Source organism: Heptranchias perlo, chromosome 2, assembly GCF_035084215.1.
Source record: "Heptranchias perlo isolate sHepPer1 chromosome 2, sHepPer1.hap1, whole genome shotgun sequence".
In the NCBI taxonomy this organism is placed as follows: domain Eukaryota; kingdom Metazoa; phylum Chordata; class Chondrichthyes; order Hexanchiformes; family Hexanchidae; genus Heptranchias; species Heptranchias perlo.
Window position 1 is genome coordinate 87324170 of NC_090326.1, and position 26672 is coordinate 87350841.

The window sequence follows — 26672 nt, forward strand, 5'->3', positions numbered from 1 at the left end:
CCATGGGTCGTTCCTCCTCCTCCTCATCCTCAATATGGGTGGCAGATGTGGATGGGGCCCCCTCCAGCAGCACCCCTCTCTGTTGTGCCATGTTGTGCAGGGCATAACAGACGACTATAATGCTTTCCACTCTGTGCGGCGCGTATTGAAGGGCTCCCCCAGAGTGATCAAGGCACCTGAATCGCATCTTGAGCAGCCCTATAGCATGCTCAATTGTAGACCTGGTAGCGATGTGGCTGTCGTTAGATCGACGCTGTGGCTCGGTGATGGGGTTCCTCAGAGGTGTCATAAGCCACGTGTGCAGGGGATATCCCTTGTCCCCGAGGAGCCAGTCCTTGCGGGTGTTGGGTGAGTGGAAGAGGGGCGGGACGTTGGACTCCATGAGGATGAAGGAATCGTGGCAGCGGCCAGGGTATCTGGCGCACACGTGAAGGAATCTTTTGCGGTGGTCACAGATGAGCTGAGTGTTCATGGAATGATAGCCCTTCCTGTTGACGAACAGTCCTGGCTCGTGTGGAGGGGCTCGTATTGCTATATGGGTGCAATCGATTACACCATGCACCCATGGGAAGCCAGCCACAGCGTGGAATCCCACTGCTCTCTCCATCTGGCTGAGGTCATCCATGGGGAAGTTGATATAGTGCGAGGCTCTGCAGAACAAGCCGTCGGTGACCTGCCTTATGCACTTGTGTGCAGACGACTGAGACACCCTGGTGATGTCCTTGGTGGCACCCTGGAAGGATCCGGAGGCGAAGAAGTTGAGGGCAGTGGTGACTTTGACAGCGATAGGTAAGAAGATGCTGCTCAGTCCATCCGGGAGCAGCTCGTCATTAAGGAGGCTGCAGATGTCCACGAGTACCTGGCGACTGACTCTGAGCCTCCGTATCCACTGCTCCTCAGAGAGGTCCAGGAAGCTGAGCCTTGGTCTGCAGACCCTGTGGCGAGGGTAGTGCCCTCTGCGATGCATCTCTCTCTGCGGTTGCCCTCCCTCCTGCTGTGCAGGTGGATGTGTCACAGCACTGTGTTGTGGAGCTCCACGTGTCAGAGGTGGACGGCGTGGCTGGTGATGCTGTTCGTCCTCCGAGGAGGTCATGACTGCAGCTATGGCAGCCCCCATCCAGAAGATGTACATTTGAGGGGGTCCGCAAGGTAGGTAAATGTGTCCGCACACCGGGGTTGAGGTTCCAAGTTGGTGAATTTTAGTGTTTGGAGGAGGGTGGTGCAGGCCAAACTTTGTCCAAAGTGACAGAGTGGCCTCCTGCAATGAGTGAGTGTCTCCCCCCTCACCTGTCAAATGGACCTTTGCAGCCCCCACAGGCTGGTGGCTGCAACACGTCCGTTTCAACTGGGAGTGCTTCCCCCAGTATGGGAAACAGTCTCAATTGAGTTGAAAATCCCACCCCTCCTAAAATATCCTACAAATCAGGTCTGCAAACGACCTGAACTATCTACTTAATTGGTTTAAGTGGGATCCCGCTGGCTTTAATTGCCAGCGGGAGTCCCGCATGCGGGGGCTGCGCGCGCATCTAAGCGCATCACTGGAGAACCCGGAAGCCGGGCTCCGGACCCGACCCGGGAATCCCCGATTTTCGGAGCACCCCCGCCACGAACCCGCCAGCTCGGACGTCCGAAAATCAAGCCCATTGTCTTTATCTTCTTCAAAAAAGCCTACTATGTTTTTCAAACCACTAAGGTTAAGGTCACATTGATAGCTGAGTCACAAATACAGTAGCTATTCATTAACGTCTGTATGTCCTAAGATGAACCTTCTTACCTCCACAATTCTTGTAATAGTAGCCAGATTCTTTCTGACTTGAAAAAGGCGTTTCGGAGGGACAGGGGCCTGACCTTCTTTCCGTGATGTTCCATTCTTATAAATAATAAGTGGCTTGTCTTTAAACAAACTGAGCAGATGAGAAGGCTCCTTCCCTTGGGTCACCCGAACCTTTAGAAGAAAGAAAACCAATAGTACTCTGATCTAAAGTGATGAATTCCATGCTTTGAAATATTGTAGCAGTCACATTAATATTGGTTTCTGCACAATAACAATTGTTGTCTTTCTAATCAAAATTGTGGTTAAGTTATTACACATCCATAAGTTGCCACCTAACATTCTCTTCAGTATATTTAGGTTAAGCCTTTTGGACAAAATTACTCATTATTTCAGTGCGGGTAAACACAAACTCTTCATGTAACCAAAGAATATTTGCATCAGTCAAATGCAATTCAAAACTTATTTACAAAATAAAGCCAATCGGGTGGAGTTTGGTTCGGTCTAAATGGGATTTGTTACCTTGATAAGCAGGTTCTTTGATTTGAATTATGCATTATCAGCTAGTCGCTAGCCTCGACATTGGCAGTGGTGTTGTAAGGTCAAAGAGGAACTTAACGCCTCCAGAGGAGTCTGGACCCACCTAAAGAGGTAGTTTTCCCAGGGTCCTCTGGAGGCTATAGCAATGAAGGCCCAGTGGCTGAAAACCCAAATTGTGACTTTCAAATAGCTACCTGGAGTTAAATTGTAAGCTTGCAGCAAATATTCTGAATAATTTCTACTTTAGTAAACAATAGTCACATTGGGTTTGGAAACAACTGGATGAAAAGATCAGAGTTATCAAAGGACCAACATCCTAAAGAATGAGATAAATGTGAAGCATACACTTATAATTATCTTCTCATCGAGATGAAAGTAAGCACTGGCACTAAAGTAGCCACAACAAAGATTAAACAGAAATTTATACCGGATTCATCAGCAGAAGACAATATTGGTATGTTTAAAATGGAATGGTGGAAAGGATCAGTAACCTTTCTTCTACCATTTGACAAGACTTACACTGATTTTTATATATTTATAATAACTTCCCCAAAAATAGAAAACTCAATTATAACCTGGAACTAATCTCAAACATGCCTGTTACAAAATCTGATTTGTGCACACTTCTCACAAAATAGAACAATCTTACAACACTGACGAAGGGTCACGACCTGAAGCATTAACTCTGTTTCTTTCTCCACAGATGCTGCCTGACTTGCTGAGTATTTCTGGCATTTTCTGTTTTTAATCCTACAACATGCTAGGTTTCAGAAAGGGCATGATCCTGCTGCAGCATTATATCCAAAAAGATATGCATGTGTGGGGAGGAGCAGGAAAGGAGAGAAATGAAAGGTCATCTATTCTTGAAAGAAAGGGATGGGTGTTGGGGGATGGGTGGGATATGGTCAAAAAAAAAGCAGCCTTATAATGGTAGCTAATGAATGGAGGACTTGTCATATAAGCATGCTAACAGAGAAACATTCTAGGGGATTGCCCATTAAGGAAGCTGTTGCAGTGAATATTCAGTCTATAATATATTCCCAACCTTTGTTTTTTTAAATAATAATAGTCTTGACTTTTTTATCCAATGGTGAGATTTCCTGTTCCATTTCTCTTTTGTCTATTCCTATTAGATTTTCAGTTACCAGCACCAATTGGCCAGGATGGCTGTTTTTCATGCAATTTTCAAGCAACGGCAAGAGAGATATTTAACAGGAAAATAACGTGTATGGTTTTGACATGTGACTGGAAATGATAGCTTTATTGTAAAGTAACAGATTATTAGTCAGATTTTAACTCCTGGCAGAGAATGGTCAGGTGGCAGGCAGAGCGCACCTACCACCCACCTGTCCTTGCCGGTGGGAGGCCTGGTGGGAGGTACCAGCCCTCATTTCCATTCCACCGATGAACTGCGGTAACACTGCAGCTCACCAGTTCTGGGAGGGTGGGAAATCTCCTGGCTCCCACTCTGAGCTAGTTGAGAGCTGGAGCTAAAGGGACGGAAGGCGATCCTGAGGGAGGGGTGTCCTCAGGCAGTCCAGCACCAGGCCACAGTTTTTTTGTCCCACCAAAAAAGATTAGATACTTCCTGGGCTGTTTTGTGAGGGGTCGCTAGTGGTCCTTTGAAGGACTGTTGGCTAGGCCGTTCACCGCCCGGTACGAATGGGCGGATTGTGTGCAGCACACGCCTCGAAATTGCAATCTGTATCCCATGTACATTATAGGACCCCGATTTGCATAATTTAATGAGGCTCCTGCTTGATTCAAGCGGTTGCCTTGGCCACCCATGCCAAGGCCCTGGACAAAATGGCGGCAGGCAGAATCTGAGTGGGAATGGGGCAGTAAGTGCAACAGTCTGACTTTAGGGCTGCCTGTTTCTGCCTGATAGACCGAGTTAAAATTGGCCCTCATGTTTCACTGGAGTACATATCACATTTTATATATTGTAGGAATAATTTTACAAAACTGCATTTCCAGCACAGAACCTGGCTCGCTGCACTAAATTATTGGACAGAAAATCATGGGCAGCACGTACACCTGAATTTCTGATTTCTGCTCCTGGCCGGCGAGATTCTGCATGGGGGACATGACTTAGAAAGTTTACACCTTATAACATAGTCACATTTAGACTTGCCTGCAATTCCAGCAGTTTTTTTAATATAAAGTTTTCTTTTCATTATGCAAGCATTTCCTTTTTTGATGCACACATATATCAGCATGTCTTCTTTATAAATATTTTTAAACTTGGCTGATGTCATAAGAAATATATAGGCACAATGTCCTTCGTGATGGGTATTGTTGGAATTTGACATTTAGTTGAAACTGATGAGCACAAATGGGTCAGCTTCTGCTGTAACCTTTCTTCTACCATTTGACAAGACTTACACTGATTTTTATATATTTATAATAACTTCCCCAAAAATAGAAAACTCAATTATAACCTGGAACTAATCTCAAACATGCCTGTTACAAAAGTAATAAATTCATGTAAGCAACAGATAATCATGGTTTACTTCTCTGGTAAATTGCTGCACTTTATTTGATGTTTATGATATAACAAATCAGTTGTAGCTAGTGACCTTTATACTGATGCTCAGACTGACCTACGTTTTACAGTTGCTGTTTTGCAAAGTATATATATCAGCTTTTCTCTACTTTTTTTTAGCTTCATAGCCCCATTAAATTAAAGATTGGGATTTTTAAAACAGATAATTTTTGAAATCCAGGATTTCATTTGCGTTTCAAGAATGCAAAACAGCCTATTCCAATTGTTTTTAAACTGGTAACGCTCTTCACTGTAACAACAGAGGCCTCTAGTGACACAACTCTGACATTCCCTTAAAAACAGAGAAACTTACTTGAACAGCTTGCCCACCAAGTGACTGATCGAGATTGACTGTGAGGAATGCAGACATGGTGATTTCATCTTTTGTTGCATAGGTTCCTTGCCTGAAATAAATAAAGCTGATCAAATTAATCCCTTTTTTATAAATTAGAGAACTGAATATATATTTTTTTAATTTGGAGGGAACTTGATATGTCACTGGGGCCAATATTGTGGAACCATGCAAGCTGCTCCTTAGATACTGAGAGGGTAATTTTGACTTTGGGTGATAGTGTAAAACTGTTACACACCTCTCTCGATTTTCATTTCTATTGACTTCAATGAAAATGAAACTCGTGAGAGATGTATAATGGGCGGCTAAATCGATATCACCCATTTTACATTATCATCCAAAAGTCAAAATTACCAATTGTGTGTGCCTGCACACGAATGAACTGACCTCGTGGAGCAGGGTGTCGTACATCAGCAGTATATAAACAGTTACTGGTGCCTACACATCCCAAGGGCATTTTTTAGGGAGAGAGGGAAAGGAGGAAAGTGCTGAGCAAAATTGGTCTTTTCAGGCCTAACAGTCCTTACCTGCAGGTAAGCTGGGTAGCACAAGACCACCCAGGAAAAAATTTAAACATAGTAATGGACACCCTGATGCCTGAAACACAAACGCTTTACCCCAGTGTCTTCATGGCAAAGTATCTGCTAAACCTTTTTCCTTGATAGAGGGAGAAAAATCAGAAAAGGAAGAACCAGAAAAGCAAGTGGTAATTTTGCTCAATAAGATGATGCTATCAGTGACACGCTGATACATTTCTAGTCATGTCATTGTGTCATAAGTGTGTGAAGCATAGAGTGAAAATTTGCCACCAGTCTGTGATGAAGACAGTGCCCCTTTAATAAATCCCTTTCAAGCCTTCATGTTTGCAAAACAGCTGTTACAAATAAAATAGAATTTTGCCTTGTTTTGAGATTTTAAAATTAATTTTACAAAGTACAATAAGGCTATTATTGTACTTGAAAGCTTTGATATGTTGAGTTAATATTGTGCATTTCTGTTATCATTCCAGCTTGTCAGTCAAAAAAAAGATAAATATGCCTAAGTGGCAACTGAGGGATCTCACTTCAGTATAATGTTATCTTTCTCAGTGAAAGATGGGTCATTTTAGAATCAAAATCCCCACATAAAATAACTCACTATTTTCATTGATTTCTATCTCAGTAATTTGGATTTCAATGGCCTTTCAAAGGAAGCTGTGAGCACTGCTACCCGACTGATACCAGAAGCATCTGATGATAAAGAGCACAATATATGTGTACAAAACTGCTGTGTAAAGATATGAGAGTGGATTGAAATGTAAAAAAAGTGTGATAGCATCTAATAAAGAATTAATGGGAATGTACTGAAAAGAATTGGGCAGCCACAGTAATTAGGAAGGAATAATCAAAACATTAGAATATGTAGAATCCATACTGTGTGCCCAACATGTTTAGAAATGCCATAATATATTGGATTTAATTTTCAGTATTTGGATAATAAAGAAGTATGGATATCACACTACCAAGGGGTATTCACATAGGCTTAAGTTAAAGCACAGCCTAAACACTACTTTGTTGACTGCTGTAGCAAGTCTAAATAGCAGGAGGTTCAGCTTGGAAATTTGCAATGCATTCACAATCTGACAGGTGGAGACAGGCACGATCAGTAAGATGAGGATAACATCAGCTCAGTGCTTGTAACTCTGTTCACTTAAAAAGCTACTGAAGTGTCTTGTATTAAACATTCCCAAGTAAAAGTGGCCCTTTAAAAAAATAGTTCTTCATTAAAGGGGCACTGATTGTATGAAAAATTGCTTCGGAAAAACTTTTTCTCAGTTATTTACAAACAAATGGGGGTAAATTTTAACCCCACGAGTCGGTGGGTGGGGGCGGGTGGGAAGGTAAAAATTGTAAAAATGTAAAACTCGACCTCAAGTCGTCTCCAACCCGCCCACTTCCAGTTTTAACGGAGGCGGGTCGGGGGGAGGTGGGTGGCGCGGGTGAACAACCCGCTCTCAGGTGGCAGGTCAGTCAGCAAAATCTTTTAAGGAGGCTGCGGGCCTCCATTTTGACAGGTTTTTATTTTTAACTTTTGGGGGCCAGGATTCCCGGGCTTTCTGCTTCACGCCAGGTAAGAGGAGGCGAGAAGGGCCAAATCAACAGGTAAGTGCCTTTATTGCACTGCTTGTGGGCCAGGAGGAGCAGCAGTGTTTCCTCCAGGCCCAACAAGCTTACCTGCCGCGATCCTACACACGCGATCGACCAACACCCCCACCCCCCTACCATGTCCGACCTCCCCCGTCGATCTCCGATTCCGCCCCCCCCCCCCCCCCCCCCACGATCTATGAGTTACCTGCTGGCATCCGCTCCCTGGCTGTTCTCCCGTCCGACTGAGACCAGCCTGTCAATCAGGCTGGCCTGTCGGGCGGGAAACCTACTGAAAAAAATGAAAGACGTCCTTATGTCAAAATCGTAAGGACGCCCGGGAAATCCGTACTTCCGGGTTTCCCATCAGGAATCCTCTCCCCCTACCCCATTCCCCGCCCTCTTCCCAAATCTCCGTTAAAATTTACCCCAATTGGGGCAGAAATCTGTCTTGGACAGTAGCGCAAAACAGGCAGTATCAACATTGGCCTGCAGCCTTTAATGGGATTGAATAGGCCGATGCCATACCACCTGTTTTGTGCTACTGTTCAAGACAAATTTCTACCCCATGGTGCAATGATATAAAACACATTTGTTAACATTGATCAACTTATTTCACTTTAGAACTATAACTATAACTGGCATGGGCTCGATGGGCCGAATGGCCTCCTTCTGTGCTGTAATCATTCTATGATTCTAATTGGAACATGGTAAAAACTCTCCAGCTCAATCATCCACCCTGTCCAATAGAAAGTAAAGGCTGTCATTTAATGCTGGAATTATACTGGCTCCCCAGCATTACACCAGCGACTTGAGGTGGAGCCATTCCTCCAGTTCCCTGAGGTCCTGGAATTTTCCACTTGAAGTGACAGGAACTTAGAATACGTCTGACTGAGTCTGGGTAGGTGTATTCAAGTGATATGCAAATTACAGGATATAGGTCATTTGACCTATATCCTGTTATTTGTGCCAATGAGTTCCGGGCCTCCAGAGTTTGCCAAAGCAGTGGCGGGGGCTGTTCTTGCTTAAAACATTCAATTGCAGTATAATTGATTGCAGTTGTCTAATGCATTGTCGAATGTCTCTGACCGTGCTACACTGTGGCAGTCTCCTGAGGCCTGTTGTGGCCATTTTATTCTCCGCCCTCCCCTGAGGTGAGTTCACTGATGGAAGCAGGAGGGTCACCAAAGAAATGCAAATTAGCCTGACCCTGGAAAATCGGCCAGGGTCAGAAGTACAGCCATGGGGCAGCTGCAAAGCCCAGCCCTCTGAGGTACACAGGGAGTGAAAAATCCAAACTAAAATGCATCTGGGATGTGCAAAGATAATCTAAATTGCACTGTGGTAGCATACACGCCCTTACCAGGAAATTGCAGCGTATAAAACACAAGCACCGTTTACACCACCTTGAGGATCGTCTCAGATTTTGTGATCCTCATTTGAGGAATCCACAGCGAAACATATTGGCACCTTTGTAAGAGGTCAAAGAGTATAACAACACGGCAACAGTTTATTTTAAAGAAAATAAATTTTAACAGGAATTTACATATCAGATTTAGTCAGTTTACACTGTGTTCACACAATGCTTCATTACATTGATATCTTACACACATGCTAAGCATGTTTAGATGGCTATATTCATGAAAATTAAGGTCATGTTTACCTCACTGAATTTCACACACACGGGAAAACTCTGTTCCTAATACTGAGCTTGTCCATATGAAATGGGCGCATGACTAACTCTGTAACCTGGCCTGTACCATGTGAATTCCTAAAGGAAGACTATGAATTTGCTTGCAAACTTTTCTTCTTTTACTAAGCTGAGAAGTGATTAAGCAAAAGTGGACTGGAAACAGCTACTCAAAGGTAAATCAGTATCAGAGCAGAGGGAGGCATTCAAGGGGAAGATTCAATGGGTTCAGAGTAAACATGTTCGCACAAAGAAAAAGAGTGGGACTGCCAAATATAGAGCCCCTGGATGACACGGGGCATACAGGGTAAGATAAGGCAAAAAAGGGAAGCTTATGTCAGACACCAAGAGCTCAATACTGCAGAAAGCCTAGAGGAGTTTAGAAAGTGCAGGGGTGAAATTAAAAAGGAAATTAGGAAAGCAAAGAGAGGGCATGAAAAAATACTGGCAAATAAAATTAAGGAAAACCCAAAAATGTTTTATAAATACATAAAGATCAAGAGGATAACTAAGGAAAGAGTAGGGCCCATTAGAGACCAAAAAGGTAACCTATGTGTGGAGGTGGAAGATGTGGGTATGGTTCTTCATGAATACTTTGCGTCTGTCTTCACAAAAGAGTGGGACGATGCAGAGATTGTAGTGAAGGAGGAGGAGTGTGAAATATTGGATGGGATAAAATTAGTGAGAGAGGAAGTATTAAGGGGTTTAGCATCTTTGAAAGTAGATAAATTGCCAGGCCCGGATGAAATGTATCCCAGGCTGTTAAGAGAAGCAAGGGAGGAAATAGCAGAGGCTCTGACCTTCATTTTCCAATTGTTCCTGGCTACAGGTGTGGTGCCAGAGGATTGGAGGACTGCTAACGTTATACCGCTGTTTAAAAAGTGAGAAAGAGATAGACCGAGTAATTATAGACCAGTCAGTCTAACCTCGGTGGTGGGCAAATTATTGGAATCGATTCTGAGGGACAGCATAAATCGTTATTTAGAAAGGCACGGGTTAATCAAGGACAGTCAGCATGGATTTGTTAAGGGAAGGTCGTGTCTGTCTAACTTGTTTAAATTTTTTGAGCAGTTAACAGGGAGGGTCGATGAGGTAATACGTTTGATGTAGTGTACATGGACTTCAGCTAGGCTTTTGACAAGGTCCCATATGGCAGACTGGTCGAAAAAGTAAAAGCCCATGGGATCCAAGGGAAAGTGGCTAGTTGGATCCAAAATTGGCTCAGTGGCAGGAAGCAAAGGGTTGACAGGTGTTTTTGCAAAAGGTAGACTGTTTCCAGTGGGGTCCCACGAGGCTCAGTACTATGTCCCTTGCTTTTTGTAGTATATAATAATGACTTGGACTTGAATGTGGGCGGCTTGATCAAGACGTTTGCAGGTGATACAAAAATTGGCCGTGTGTTTGATAGTGAGGAGGAAACTTGTAGACTGCAGGAAGATATCAATGGATTGGTCAGGTGGGCAGAAAAGTGGCAAATGGAATTCAATCCAGAGAAGTGTGAGGTAATGCATTTGGGGAGGGCAAACAAGGCAAGAGAGTACACAATAAGTGGGAGGATAGTGAGAGGTGTAGAGGAACAAGGGGATTTTGGTATCCATGTCCACAGATCCCTGAAAGGTAGATAAGGTGGTTAAAAAGGCATACGGGATACTTTCCGTTATTAGCCGAGGCATAGAATATAAGAGCAGGGAGGTTATGCTAGAACTGTACAAAACATTGGTTAGGCCACAGCTTGAGTACTGCGTACAGTTCTGGTCACCACATTACAGGAAAGATGTGATTGTACTAGAGAGGGTACAGAGGAGATTTACGAGGATGTTGCCAGGACTGGAGAATTTTAGCTATGAGAAAAGATTGGATAGGCTGGGGTTGTTTTCTTTGGAACAGAGGGGGCTGAGGGGAGATTTAATTGAGGTATATAAAATTATGACAGGACTAGATAGAGTGGATAGGGAGGACCTATTTCCCTTAGCAGAGAGGTCAGTGACCAGGGGGCATAGATTTAAAGTAATTCGTAGAAGGATTAGTCAGGAGCTGAGGAGAGATGTTTTCACCCAGAGGGTGGTGGGGGTCTGGAACTCACTGCCTGAGAGGGTGGTAGAGGCAGAAACCCTCAACTCATTTAAAAAGTACTTGGATATGCACTTGGAGTGCCGTAACCTACAGGGCTACAGGCCAAGTGTTGGAAAGTGGGATTAAGCTGGATGGCTCTTTTTCACCCGGAACAGACATGATGGTCCAAATGGGCTCCTTCTGTGCCGTAACTTTCTATGGTTCTATGATTCTTTTTTCATGCACCATTGGTATTTATTAGCACTTCAATTTTTGTGGCAGTTTTAATTGTTATTCTGTGCAGCTTGCCGGCTCCAGGCAAATGAGGCCCAACCCTGGGGGCTCCTTGAGCCTCACCATTCAGGTGCAGGGATTGTACACTGTGCCATCCGTGCGCCCGTAAATGAGTGCACCCACATTTCTAAGCCTGGGAGTTGGAGGAAGGAGTTTCTGGATTAATGTGTTAAGTGCGCTGCTCTGAATCATTCTCTGATGAATCTGATAAATGCAGATTCCATATAAAAACATTCTAGATCAAATCAAGTAGACCATAGAGCATTGAAATTACAGGATTCTACCCCATCGAGTGAGACTGTCAGGAACGGACACTCGGAATTTCATGGATTATATATATAAAGTAATATATTAGGATAAATGGAATTACTCAGGCTGCATGGTCAAAAATGCCTTATTTTACTTAAAAACAGCAAAACACATACTGGATTTGTCATATAAACCTGTCAACAAATTCAACGTTTAATTGAATTTGCAAAGTGTAGTAAATGGAGCTGTTATAAAGAATAACAATTCTTAGATCAGAGCTGTGGGAAATGTAGAGATAATTACAAATATCTTTTAAACATGTTAGTACAGGTGCTTTAAGGCATGTCCAATCTTAATATTAATGTATTAGGAATCAAATTTTTACAAAGCAAAATTACAGATGATTGCAAAAAAATACTTAACCTAATATATAGTGCAACAAGCCATATAATTGATGACTTTAAATTTAATAAGATTTGCCCAAAGGTTTGAAAATTCCTGTTGAATTAATATTTTCTCCATCCCCCATATATGAAGGCGAAGGGAAAAAGAAAAGACTTGGCTGGAACACCTTTGATTTTTCCTTTGTATAAACTCATTCCTATAATTGTATTTCCATTTTTATTTATTTGGGAATCTTGAACATAGAATTACATCACAGAAACAGGCCATTCGGCCCAACTGGTCTGTGCCAGTGTTTATGCTCCACACGAGCCTCCTCCTTCCCTGCTTCATCTAACCTTATCAGTATAATCTTCTATTCCTTCCTCCCTCCTGTACTTATTTAGCTTCCCTTTAAAGGCATCCATGCTATTTGCCTCAACTACTCAATGTGGTAGCAAATTCCACATACTAATGACTATCTGGGTAAAGAATCTTTTACACTGTTTTAAGAGTGGCAGCAAATTCAGTGCTGAATGTTGTTTTCAATTTTTTTTCCCCATGCACGTGTTTTTATTTCCATTCCAAGCAGCTTTCTTCAGTTAAGTCAGCACAAACTCGATGGGCCGAATGGCCTCCTTCCGTGCTGTAACCATTCTATGATTCTATTATAAGTGATGTGGGGAGAGGAGGAGGTCAATGTTCAATGTGGCCCACACTGCTCATTTCTCCACTCTCTGTCAGTGGGCATGACAGACAATGTCAGAGTCTTCTTGCCCCAAGGAAGAAGCATTCCATCTGGTAGCCTCACCGAGAACTGACAAAACTCATTATAACCAGGCTGCCGCATTTTACAGTGCCAAGAAATAGAAGCTGCATCCTTCTGCCACTTATTTTTGAAAACGCATAAAATAGATGGTTTAGTTTAAGCTAACTTTTCTGTAATCGTACAAATTATAGAGATTCAAAGCTAAATGATTCATTCATTGCACTCTCATTTGCTGGTATAAACGGTATATTACATCACATCAAGTTGACATCCTGTATTTATACACTACCTAACATAGTCCACAGAGATGACAGTCAAAGGGGAATTTTAATTCCCCTCGGTTGATTCCCACCTTGCGGCAATTTCAAAGGTGTGGTTTTCTTGGGTGGCTGAGGTGCTTGCCTGAATTAGGCAGGAGCCGCATACATTTATGCAAATTGGGGTTCTATGATGTACAGAGCACCCCACTGGCATTTTAACTGCCGATTGAGCGAGGCCCCATAAGGTCCATGGTGAACTTTCCATTGTGGGGTCAGGATTGCTCTTCTGGGACCCAGAAAGAAAGTCTGGGCTTTTGTTGTCCTGGGCTTCCCATCCCCCTTCCCACCTCAAGATTCTGCCAAACACCCCGCAATTTACCTGAGTGCCGGCGGGAGGCCACTGGGCTGCCTGTTCTTTAACTGTCGACAACTGGCCAGCTGATTCATTCCGCCTGTTTCAGGTGGACAGCTGGCTGACGGCATGTAAATGAGGCCCGGCCATTAAAATCCTGCCCAGGACTTAAAATTCCCCATTTACTTTTTTATTTTCCTCCAATTTTCTCTCCTCTCCTGAAGGCACTGATTTGTTTTTGACGTGCAGTTCCATGGACATTGTCTGTCCACTTGTACTTCACTCAAATAATCATTCTTCATGTGTGAGTACTAGGAGGCTTTTTAACTGAGAAGCTGTCAAGTTTGAGCCTGATCTTGTCTTCACTTGACACGCACACTTTCCATCAAGAATATCCACATTGGAAGCCCTAGTTGAATTTTCCCCTTCCTAGCATTAAGTCAAATTATATCACCTCTACCTTAGCCTGGCCAAGATCACCTAACCCAAGACAGCCCAGAAATCGAGTGTCTGTGGCCTGTGTGGCTCTGTTCTGCAGTGGACAGTGTATTTCCCAAGTGAGCCATTTGCTGAGCCAAATACCTTCTGCACTCTGTCAGTACAAATGAATAAGAAACACGAAACAATTTAAATGGATTAAAATGAATAGGAACATGTGTACAAAGTAATTCCTATAAAAGCAATTTTCCATGAATAAAAACATTTGTTCAAACGAGAGACTTCTCTTTTCTGCATTTCACTGAACTACATGAGCTCTGACATTAACCTGCCTTTTTCTTTCAGGTGCCAATTAACCTGATGATCGTTTCTAACAGTTGCTTTTTTTAAATTTCAGCTTTGTAGCAATTGTGTTCTTTTTCTTTCCTCTTTAGGTTGTTTTACTGTTATGTTGCAGAGTTTTTTTTTGCTTGTTAATTTAACTTGTGTTTGGAATAGTTGCATTCCAACACTTTATATTTGCACGTGTTATTTTTGTGCCATGTTACACATTGAACTTATCTTCTGCCTTTGTTAATCATGTGCCTGTAATCTGTATTTTGCTGTGAGGACCTGTCAACAGTATTCCCAGAGGAACCTAGCCTCCAGTCAGTAATGGTGCTCCACTTCCAAGGAAAAACATTGCTGCAGTCCTATTTAAATTAAACATCAATAGCACAGCTGCATAACACCAGGCTCTGACAGCCCAATGCTTTCATGCTTTTCAACATGACAGCTTATTGGCAGTTTTAATTTACTGATGGTGATGTAATATGACTTGTAGTAACTTTATTTTCCAGTAATGGGGTTTTCAGGTTGTTTCATTTACAATAGTAATAAATGCACCATCATTCGGCAATATGGTTCAAACAATCTTATTCTAATCTACAAGCAAAAGTTTCCTTTCCTCCTGTTGATATTATATAACAAAACAGTTAAACATTTAGGGGGAGATTTTTTATTGGCACCACTGGGCAGAAGCATGCGGTAACATTCCTAAAATGTTCCCACTCCCGATCTGGCCCTTGCCATCTTCAGAAGGGCCTACCGTTGGGTGGCCTGATTCATCAGGTTGGCTCTTTTACTATGCAAATTGGAGTTTTGTGATGCACATAGGCACCGATTGCCATTTTGGGACACAACTGGGCAGAAAGTATGGTTGAGCCAAAGGGGAGTGAAAAAGGTAAAAATTAATTATTTTTGTGGAACAGGGAGAAGCAGGAGTGCTCCTCTGTCCTCCACAAATATGGTTGCTGTCATGCTGAGTTTCCTCCCTCCGCGACCACCCACCGCACCCCCCCACCCACTGCGCTCCCCCCCTCCCCACTCCCCGGACCTGCCTTGATGCTGCCCAGATTGGCCTCTGGGCCACCTGATAATGTGCTGGTCTGGAGCTGGTGAGATGCAGCGGGGTGCCCATTTGGTACCCGCAGCCCACCAGCTGTATGGCAACGAGGCCCGGCCCTCAAAATGGATCGGCCCTACCATTGGCTCCACCGGTTGGCCTCCAGATAGTTCAAATCTACCCCTTAAGAGTGTGACCGTGTACATGAATTTTTGTGAAGTTTCAGTGGCAAATGCCCAACAGATACACTGCATTATTTTATTCAAGTTTCTTAAAAAGACAAGCAAGAATGGTATAGCCTGACAGCATGGTGAAAAGCCTGCCTGAGGCCTCTCACATGAACTGACACGAGTGACTTTGATCTACTCTCTGCTGTGGTGAGACAATTCATCTCAAAAGAAGGGAATCTGATAGCCCTCCATTCCCAATGCCTTTCATTGCACATCAATGGATTTACACTAATAGTTGCCACAGGTAATGCAATTATCCAAACCAATTTGGCCTCTTCTCTGAGGCTGTGCAACAGTGTGTGTGAATTTTGTTGTCAAATCAAGCTTACAAAAACAGGGGATAAGAGAGATATAATATTTGATATACACACCAGGTATAGATGATCAGTCCCAATCTGTATGTATAAAGAATGATGTAACAGTCTCCACCGAAGAATTGTCCATATGTACTACGGTCAACAGGAATCCGCCCATTGCTCTCAACTCGCCAAATCTAGAACAGGAGAAAAGGGAGGAGTGGAATTAAAGTTTTAAAATATATCCATTCAAATGCACATGTGCAATAAAAGTCAACATGCAGCTTTAAATAGTCTCAGCTTATCAAATAGTTGGTGAAGGATGCTGGTGAAGGAGCTATGTCATGCTGAATGAGTTGTAATTTTGATGTACAGAATAAAAAAAATGAAAACTTGCATTTATATATACCAACTATATCCAAAGTGCTTCACATATAATGAATTACTTTTGAACTACAGCCACTATTGCCATGTATCAAGAAAAATAATTAATTGCAAAAAATAGTACAAAAAGACTGAGGGGTTGACTTTAACTGCTCCCACCTGGCAGGAAACGGGCAGCAGTGGGTTGGCCACCCGTTTTACACCCCGCCCAATTTTTCTTTAGTGCAGTATTGAGGGAGTGCTGTGTTGTCAGAGGTGCCACCTGTTGGATGAGACATTAAACTGAGGTCCCGTCTGCCCTCTCAGGTGGATGCAAAAGATCCCATGGTTATCATTTGAAGAGCAGCAGTGGAGTTTTCCTGGTGTCCTGGTCAACATTTATCCCTCAATCAACATCAGTAAAACAGCTAATCTGGTTATTTTGCTAATTGCTATTTTTGGATCTTGCTATGTGCAATTTGGCTGCCATGTTTATCTATAATACAAAAGTGGCTACTCTTCAAAAAAAGTACTTCATTGGCTGAGGTCGTGGAAGGTGCTATATAAATGCAAGTTCTTTTTTTCTTTCTTTGCAAAGTGTTTGACTTGGCACCAACCAGATGGACTGCAATGGTCTCCTCTGGTGCTGTACCTTCCTATTCTCCTGCTGAGCAGAACCCATTAAACACGTCCCCATAAAGCAGAAGGGAAAATCACAGTGATAGTCAATTCAGGCCATTATCTTGCACCCCTCAGCAACTGCCCACAGAGTGACACAGACAGAATCTGTGAAGAGCTATGTCCAGACTCCCTCTCGAATTGGCATGGAGAAACTACAAAAGGGAGAGGTAGAGTTATTTTTAAACAATTGTTCTAAGAATTTAAATTCTGATCACCAATCTTTGTCACTGAGGATCATTATCATCATAAAGTCATCAACCCAGTACGCCAAAATCTTTAATTGCTTTAAATATAACTTAATTATAGCTAATGACCTTCTAATTGAGAAACTGAAATCACACAGCCACCACAGATGCAAATAATCATCACAGTCATTATTGATTGATAATGATGTAGTAACATTCTTGATTTTATAAGTGATTTTATACTATTCTATTTGTGCCCTTTTATACCAAGAGTTGTTTCTGACGACAGGAACAACATAAGTCAACCCTGTAAATAACTCAGAGGGGTCGATTTTCACTGCCTTCACCTGGCCTCCGGGGTCCACAAAAATAATCTGGGCTTTTGTCACCCCCCCCCGCCCTCCACGATCGCATCCCCTGCCCCCTGCAAATTACCTTGCTGGTGGTCATCCCAGTGCCATCTTTAGGCTTCAATCCAACGAGCTGCATTGGGAGGCCTGTTTGGCACCCCGCAGCTCACCTGCAAGATTTAAATGAATCGTGACCTCAAAATCGCGGGGGCCTCTTCGTCGCTGGAATGAGCAGCCCACCAGCATGCTCCCCTGGTCGATTGCCCAAAACTCAAAATCCCAATGTTCTTGCCATCAGTAGCAACAAACTTCTCCCAAAAAGAGGATCCCTCTGTCCAAAAGTGGCAGAGATGCAAATAGAACAGCTCGGGCTGGTGGAATTTGGGATTGGGTTATCATTTTGCAGGCGGACTACTCAGCTCACACATAAAGGTCAGCGATGCAGTTTTAGCAACGCTAGCCTGGAAGGGCCCTCTCCCAACATTGGGGAATATGTGCCACAAATTTCATAAATACACTGTGACTTTATTTATGCATGTCTGAGAGTCACATATGTACAGTAGTGTTGAAGTTCCAATCGTGATTTCTGAGTAACTGTGCGTGTACAAATTTCATGTTTTCTTAGTTCACTGCTGTTGAGGCACATATTTAGTATTAACTGGAACTAGCACATACTGAGCCACTTCCAAGACTATGGGATTACTTCTGGTGGCACTCTCCCAGTGGAAAAGATACAATAATCTAAAAAGGACATAAATTGCATAAAAGCAAGACTTGGATCCCTTCAACACACAAGGCTTGTTACTTAACACAGCCATTTTGCCTCTTTGCACACACATATATTAAATGGCAAACAAGGAAAATGCCTTCATACATGAATGGAGCACATTGCTTCTAGATAACAGGGAATTCAATCAAAACTAGCGTTAGAACAAAGAAGAAAAAGGGAGGTTATTCCGCCTCTGTTTTTGTTTCCACACTTCAAACTAATTTATCAAAATAGTCACCAGCAGTTCATGTTCGACGTAGCCTGCAATATGCATTGGTCCAACACAACATTGGGACAGCAAATCAGTAAGGACCATATCATGATGAAATAGCACTTACTGACAGCACATTTGGTTCCTTCTGGTCTCCACTATCTGCCATATGAGAAAGTGTGCACCGGGGCCTGTGAATTTAACCCTGTGATCAGCACTGCTAGCTGGGATGGTGGTAGCTACAAATGGCCTTATTATGCCCAGACAAATCACCCAGGGTTTTCGTTCCTCATCACAATCCAGCAATCCTGTTGGAAATACATCCATATAGTCTCCAGATAAGCACAAAATCAGGCTTGGCTGTGATGGCCGCATGATGAAATAGCCAACTGACACTCATGTCTGGTCTGACGAATAGCCATTTAGATGAGATACTGAAGAATTGCCGGCTCTCGTGGAAATGTAATGCAATAGGAGTCACCACTTTCAGTAGAGGAGGAACGAGGGGGGAAAATTGAAAAGAAAGAATGGGAGTTTCCATCATCTATCTTAGGACTGCACTTAAGCGCAATTCTCTGAAAGTGAACGGTATTGTTACAGTGTAGCCTCTCAGACCACTATTAACCCAGTTTCTCATGACACAGCCTTTTTATTATAGACTGTAAACACATACATTTTCCTTTTCTCTATTTAACATGAGCATTGTGAGTTACCTCTGTTGTTCCTGAACCATCATCCACCATATTATGCTTTGCAGCCATCTGAGGGCAGCTGTGCAGTTTTGAGGCATCAAATTCAATCTGCTTGATTTTTGCAATTGACTCAGTGACATACACTTTTCCGAATCCCTCACTTTGATTTATGTCTTTCCAATTCTTAAAGAATTGTTTGAAGGTTGGAGTTTCTCCTCCTTCAGGAAGAACTTGTATCTGCAGTGAGAAACAAAGCATTCATTTCCTGCCGTAACAATCTGATATACAGTGGTAACAGAAATTCTACAGACACCATTATCTTTGCAGGTTCTCAAAATGTCTGATTTTCAAGTAACCATTTTGCTGTTGCTTCTTTTGATTGACCCTCTCCACATAGTAGTTAAAAGCATGTCAGCCACACAGGTACTCAGAATGTAAGCAGGTACAGTAAGCAGGTACTCCACTTATAGTGGGCGCAGTTAATCTGGACAATTGGATGAACCAAGCATCAATTGCAGATATCATAATATCATAGTAGGTACAACACAGAAGGAGGCCATTTGGCCCAGGGTGCCTGTGCTGGTTCTTTGAAAGAGCTATCCAATTAGTCTCATTCCCCTGCTCTTTCCCCATATTCCTGTAATTTTTTTCCTTTCAAGTATTTATCCAATTCCCTTTTGAAAGTTACTATTGAATCTGCTTCCACCATCCTTTCAGGCAGTGCATTCCTGATCATTACATCCCACTGTGTAAAAAAAAGTTTCATCATGTTCCCTCTGACTCTTTTGCCGATCACGTCCTTTGGTTACTGATCCTTTTGCCACTGGAAACAGTTTCTCTTTATTTACACTATCAAAACTGTTCATGATTTTGAACTCCTCTATCATATCTCCCCTTAACCTTCTCTGTTCGAAGAAGAACAACCCCAGCTTGTCCAGTCTGTCCACATAACTGAAGTCCCTCACCCTGGTACCATTCTAGTAAATCTTTTCTGCAGCCTGTCTAAGGCCTTGACATCCTTCTTAAAGTGTGGTGCCCAGAATTGAACACAATACTCCAGCTGAGGCCTAACCACTGTTTTATAAAGGTTTAGCATAACTTCCTTGCTTTTGTACTCTATGGGCTCGATTTTGAAATACTGGTGAGTTGGCAGCAGGGGGCTGAAGGTGCGCGTGCCAAACCCGCATAAACAAAACTTACCGTTTCCAACACGATCGCATCGTAATTGATGGTGATTAACGTGCTCTCCGGGTTTCACGCCTGGCAGCCAGCCTGATTGACAGTCTGGTTGCTGTCAGGAGCTGCAACGCGAGGTGGGGGGGGGGAGAGAGAGAGAGCAAGACGTCATCCGGTACTGGAACAGAAGGCCGGAGGGAGAATGGAAGATGGGGGAGAGAGTGGAAGATCGGAGGGGGGAGGAGAGAGTGGAAGATTGGTGGGGGGGAGAGTGGAAGATTCGGGGGGGAGAGTGGAAGATCAGGGGGGAGGAGGGGAAGATTCGGGGGGGGAGAGGGGAAGATTCGGGGGGGAGAGGGGAAGATTCAGGGGGAGAGGGGAAGATTTGGGGGGGAAAGTGGAAGATCAGGGGGGGAGAGGGGAAGATCGGGGGGAGAGAGTGGAAGATCGGGGGGAGTGGAAGATCAGGGGGGGAGAGGAGAAGATCGGGGGGGGGAAGGGGAAGATCGGGGGGGGAGAGGGGAAGATCGGGGGGGGGAGAGTGGAAGTTTGGGGGGGAGAGGGGAAGATCAGGGGGGTAGAGGGAAAGATCGGGGGGGAGAGTGCAATATCGGGGGGGAGAGTGGAAGATCGGTGGGGGGAGAGAGTAAGATCGGGGGGAGAGGGGAAGATCGGGGTGGAGGGCGAAGATCAGGGGGGAAAGGGGAAGATCGGGGGGGGGGAGGGGAAGATCGGGGGGAGAGGGGAAGATCGGGGGGGAGAGTGGAAGATCGGTGGGGGGAGAGAGTAAGATCGGGGGGGGAGAGGGGAAGATCGGGGGGAGAGGGGCAGATCGGGGTGGAGGGCGAAGATCAGGGGGGAAAGGGGAAGATCGGGGGGGGAGAGGGGAAGATCGGGGGGAGAGGGGAAGATCGGGGGGAGAGGGGAAGATCAGGGTGGAGAGTGGAAGATCGGGGGGGGGGAGAGGGGAAGATCGAGGCGGGAGAGTGGAAGATCGGGGGGAGAGTGGAAGATCGGGGGGGGGAGAGGGGAAGATCAGGGTGAAGAGGGGGAGATCCGGGGGGGGTGAAGAGGGGAAGATCAGGGTGAAGAGGGGGAGATCGGGGGGGAGAGGGGAAGATCAGGGTGAAGTGGGGGAGATTGCGGGGGGAGAGGGGAAGATCGGGGTGAAGAGGGAGAGATCGGAGAGGTGAAGAAGGGGACATCAGGGGGACATTGGGGAGGTGAAAAGGGGGAGATCGGGGGGACATGGGGGAGCGAAGAGGGGGAGATCGGAGACGGAGACATCGAACATCTGAGCAGGTTTCAAAAGTAGGCGCATTTAGTGTTTTAACGTCATTGCATGTTTTTTAATTTAATTTATTTAGTTTCTTCCTCCCTGTTCCGGTCCTTCATGCCTGGTTTTACCAGGTGTGAATCAGGAGCGGTGGGCAAGCCGCCCAGGTAAGTTAAAAATTGTTCTAACCACGTAATCTGTCACAAGTGCCTTAAGTACCTCAATGAAGTACATTTGGCTCTTTAACTATCATCCCGCTGGCTTTAATTGCCGGCGGGACTTCCGGTTTCGGGCTGCCCGCGTGCACACAAGTGGGTCCCTGGGAAACTCGGAAGTCAGCAGGTTGGAGCTGGGTTTCCGAACCCGAACGGGATTTCCCCAATTTTCGGAGCTCTCCCCCCGGCCCTGGCAATTTCCCCATAAAATTGAGCCCAATGACTCTGTTAATAAAGCCCAGGATTCCATATGCTTTTTTAACAGCCTTCTCAACTTGTCCTGCCGCCTTCAAAGATTTGTGTATGCACAACCCCAGGACTCTCTTTTCCTGCACCCCCTTTAAAATTGTACCATTTAGTTTATATTGCCTCTCCTCATTCTTCCTACCAAAATACATCACTTCACACTTTTCCGCGTTAAATTTCACCTGCCACATGTCTGCCCAGTTCACCAGCCTGTCTTTGTCCTCCTGAAGTCTGTTACTATCCTTCACATTGTTTACTACATTTCCAAGTTTTTTGTCATCTACAAACTTTGAAATTATACACTGTATACCCAAGTCCAGATCATTAGTATATATCGAAAACAGCAGTGGTCCTAATACTGACCCCCGGGGAACATCCTCCAGTCTGAAAAACAATCACACTCTGCTTCCTGTCCCTTAGCCAATTTTGTATCCACACTGCCACTGGTGACAGTCCCCGGCAATCACATTCGCTGGGCAGGCTTCAGATCGGGGCTGGAGGTCGCCAATCGCGGAAGGGAGGCCACAGGCTTCCTTGAGGGGTCGGGATGGGGGAGCACTCCTCCTACTCCTGGCCCACAGGGAGTGCTATAAATGGCACTTACCTATGGAGCCAGCAGCTCCCACCTCTCTTTTACTGCTGGGTTTCCTGAGCCCTGGGAAACCCGGCCGGCAGCTATTAAATTTAAATCAGGCTCCCAATTGCACTGTGGGAGCCTGATTTAAATATGACAATTATGTGTCCCACCTCTCCACTCGCACGACATGAAACCCGCTGCCGTAAAAATGGCCTCTTCCCGCACACTATGGAGGGTCAATATCGAGGCTAATTTGTATCAGTTTCAACTGCAGAAAACTACTCCCTACTGCACCAGTGTGGCATTGCTCCTTTTCTTACACCAGTTAACCTTGTGACCTCTCTGTGTGAGAGTTCTAATTTAGTATCAACTTGTGCCAAATTATGGAGAATTTTGCACTGTAGTCCGAAGCCCATTCAAACCCTCGCAACTGGCAGAATGTGGATACCCTCAACTAACATTCTGAGTTGGATTGAAAGCCATGTCTTGATCGGGAGGTGCACAGATCAGAGAATGGGATACAGAGATTTGCAGCACTCTTGATTTTCTAGTCATTAACAACAATCAGAAAATTGGGAGTGCTGCAAACTACGTGCATTGACCTCTGTACCCGATTCTCCAACCTATGCTCCCGTCGAGCAAGACTCTGTGCTGGGAACAGGGTCTCTGAAAATTTACCCCAGTGTATTGATCCACTGTGCCACCTATTCTCCTCTTCATTTACTAAATAATTGGAAAATCATAATTTTTCTGCATCAGAACATATGATTTGTTATTTATTAGTTAAGCACACTACAGCCCAAATGGAATAGCAAATCACTGATGAAGTAAGGCTCTTTAATGAATTGTATATAATCTAATAAGATACACAGATTCTATATTGTGAAGTTAAAAACATAACTGACATTGTAAAATATTAGTATTATATATTTTATTGTATATTTATACAAATACAAGTATTATTTTTCTCATTGGATTTATTTCCTTTGCATGAGATGAGGAAAAAATGGAGGCAGAATTACTTGGTCAATTTTCTTTCAAAATTTGAACTGATTTTGCATCCAAGAAATAATTATGCACCAGCCTGTCCAGTGGATCGGTATAGATTTGACTGAAGGTGATTTGGCTTTTTTCTGTTCTGTGTAATTTACAACTTTTGTTTTATTTTAGCTGAAATTATATTAAACGGGCACAGTCTTCTTGCGAGGAGGGTGAAAAGCTAGAACAGTTGTCTGTCCTTTTTATCACAAGGCAAGCAATGGAAGGATTCTTTCACAATGCAACAATGAGGTTTAACTCGGTTTGAGTGTTGTCAAGTAAATGATAAATGGATCCCAAGCACTACTTGTAGTATATTCTGTCCCTGAAGCAAACCTATTTAATGAAATAGCTCAGTCGCACTTGAAAGTATCATACCTGACTATTAGATGGGTAGCCCATTTGTTTTATGAATCCCTCAGCGGTCTTCATAGCTGCCTTTCTCTCTTCTGGGTTCGCATTTTTACCTAAACACGAGAATGTTTCCTTATTAAAATCAGCAAGAGTGAAAAGCCATGATTAGCAAGGCTCATATTAATTTGAGTTTGTTTCCATTTGCATTTTAATGTTAAATTGACTCATGAATTTATTATTTAAATAATTTGAATACTTATCTTATTCACTTTAATGTTGTATCCTTTCCTTATTCAGATGTTTCTTACCTTCAGTCACATTACAGACCTGCTTCATGTTGCAACTGCAGTAATTGTCTGGCAAACAGTGAACATAGGCTAGAATCATAGGATCTTATAGCACAGAAGGAGGCCATTCGGACCATCGTGTCTGTGCCGACCCTATGAAAGAACTATCCAATTAGTCCCACTAATTAGGTTAAGAACTAAAATAATTCTAATTTCTCTCAACTGAACGCATTCTCATTTTGAGGAGAACAGTATCATTTCTACCATTCATCTTTTTTTTTTCAGTCATCCGTATGGCTAACATGTGTGGAAACCCCTTAACATGCTTGTTTGCCAAACCAAACCTTTTCTATTTGTCTGAAACGCAATGCACATGCTTTCCATATGGACAATTTACCTAAAGCTAGAGAACTTACGTATAGTTTGATAAAAGCCAAAGCTTAGGGACTTTGAGGTGCACATGGAGTTACTGCAAGAGTTTAACTCACTAAAACCGCACAGCTTACCAGCACTGAGTACTGGTAAGTTTCCCAAAGCTTGTTGGGACATTGCCTTGGAGGGAAGAGTCTCAACCCCCAACCCCCCCAATAAAAGGTCTAACCCTCTATCTCTTATCCATGAGCCACAGTAACCAGTCAACGATCAACAGTGCTCTGAATTACTGCAGACTTGTCTGGCTCAGGTAGCAGTTGGTTGAGTTTGCCACAAAGGATCAACTTGGTTCCGATCTCTCATCAACGAGCCCATCATTTTGTTGTTAATTCAGCCACAATGACTCTGCTTACCTTCCCACCCCTCCCTCCAGAGAATAGTCACCAGTAGGTTGTGAGAGAATTGACAAGTGCAGTTTCAACCACTGCTAGGCAGACAGCAGGTACTAAGAACCCCTCCTAAACAACATAGTGAGTGACACTGCTCATCATAAACTGTGTGAGTGCACAGCTGGCATCCTCCTTAACACAACATACATGCTCACCATAGTCCATGAATGGTGGTTCCACCGGTTGGAGGTGCAGAGCTTCAGCATCAACTACTTTCCCCCTACAATCCAAGCAAATTAGGCACCAAACTCTGGATGCATGAGCACATACTCAAGGTTCCAGGAAATGCCTTCCAGCAGCTGTCATCCCAAGCTTCAGTTTTCTCATATATATTACATTCAGTATTTCTGTATTTCAGATAGTGGGAGAATGCTATCCATGCAGCAGTGCCTCATGTTTACATTACTAAAGCCCATAAAAATAGCTTTAGCAATGTAAACACAGAGAGCTGGAGTATGATCGGCACTCTTCCACAATCAAAACTACTGAAGCATTTAATTTGAAAGCAGCTTTTATTAGAGTTAGGACCTCTACTTGGGAGAATGAATCCAGCTGAATTTCAAACAGCTGATTAGTCTGCTTAATCTTCACATCTTGCAGCAGTTCAAGAAGAAGGCCCACCACCACCTTCTCAGGGCAACTAAGGATGGGCAATAAATGCCAGCATTGCCCAGAACGCCCACATCTCGAGGATGAATAATATTGTTCCTGCTGCCCTTGCTGTCTTAAACCAGCTGTTTTCAACATCACAGTTAACTCGACAGTTTTACTGTGCACGTATTGGCCAGGATGAAGTAGCACTGGTTACAAACAGAGATCTTGTGCAGGGAGGAGCAGGGTGAGTGGCTCACGATGAAGTAAGCATGATCCTGGTATGCTATGAATGAGAGGATTAGCTAAGGAGACCAAAGGGTCAAAGAAGGCCCAAAGAAAGGAGGTGTCCTTGCCAACATTCTTCCCCAAACTAACACCACCAAAAGAAAAGTGTGACTGGTCATTCATCACATTTGATGTTTGTGCGATATTTTATAAATTGGTTATTTATTTGTCTATATAACTATGGTAATTACACTTTAAAAAGTAGTTATTGGATGTGTAGGACTTTGGGATATCCTGAGGATACAATAAGGTGCTAAATAATTGGAAGTTCTTGATTGTCAACTCAAGCCAGATTAATTTTATGTTAATGAATCATGGTGGTGCCTTTTCCTCAAATTGTAATAAAATAGACTTCATAGTTTGTTATTTTGTATTTTTATGAAATGATGAGTATTATGGGTATGCACAGAGCGGGGGAATGGTATTGATTGGATTGATCTTATAAAGAGTCAGCACAGGGTCAATGGGCCAAATGGCCTCCTTCTGTGCTGTAACGATTCTATGAGTCTATGATTCTACAACAATCAAAATAACAAAAGAACAGGGACTGTACTACTACAATTGTCCTGCTGGTGGTGATGTTATAACAATGGCTTTTCATAGCTCATTGGCACCACCAGCTGAAAGCTAGTGGTAATGCCGAAGTTTGTAATGTGCAAATTAGTTGAAATTAATGATCGTGACTACCTTTCCCTCAGGCCCAAACTGGACTGCGCATTTAAGAAAAAGGCTGTGTACCTATGCAAAATAATCCAACTGTACCTGCGCAAAACAGGTGTCAATCACGCAGCTGTGAAATGGTCTGCTTACACATTGGCAAACCTGC

The 26672-nt window shown here is 43.6% G+C and overlaps 1 protein-coding gene across 2 annotated transcripts in view; it reads right to left on the bottom strand.

Moving 5' to 3' along the window:
• scin (scinderin) overlaps positions 1-26672 on the bottom strand; it is a 135842-nt gene that overhangs the window by 22737 nt on the left and 86433 nt on the right. For both annotated transcript variants that reach the window (XM_068003923.1, XM_068003931.1), the window contains 5 exons: positions 23884-23972; positions 18999-19214; positions 15802-15923; positions 5170-5260; positions 1775-1945 (listed from right to left, as the gene is read on the bottom strand). In XM_068003923.1, the coding sequence (XP_067860024.1) occupies positions 1775-1945; positions 5170-5260; positions 15802-15923; positions 18999-19214; positions 23884-23972 (689 nt within the window). The remainder of the gene's footprint in view (positions 1-1774; positions 1946-5169; positions 5261-15801; positions 15924-18998; positions 19215-23883; positions 23973-26672) is intronic.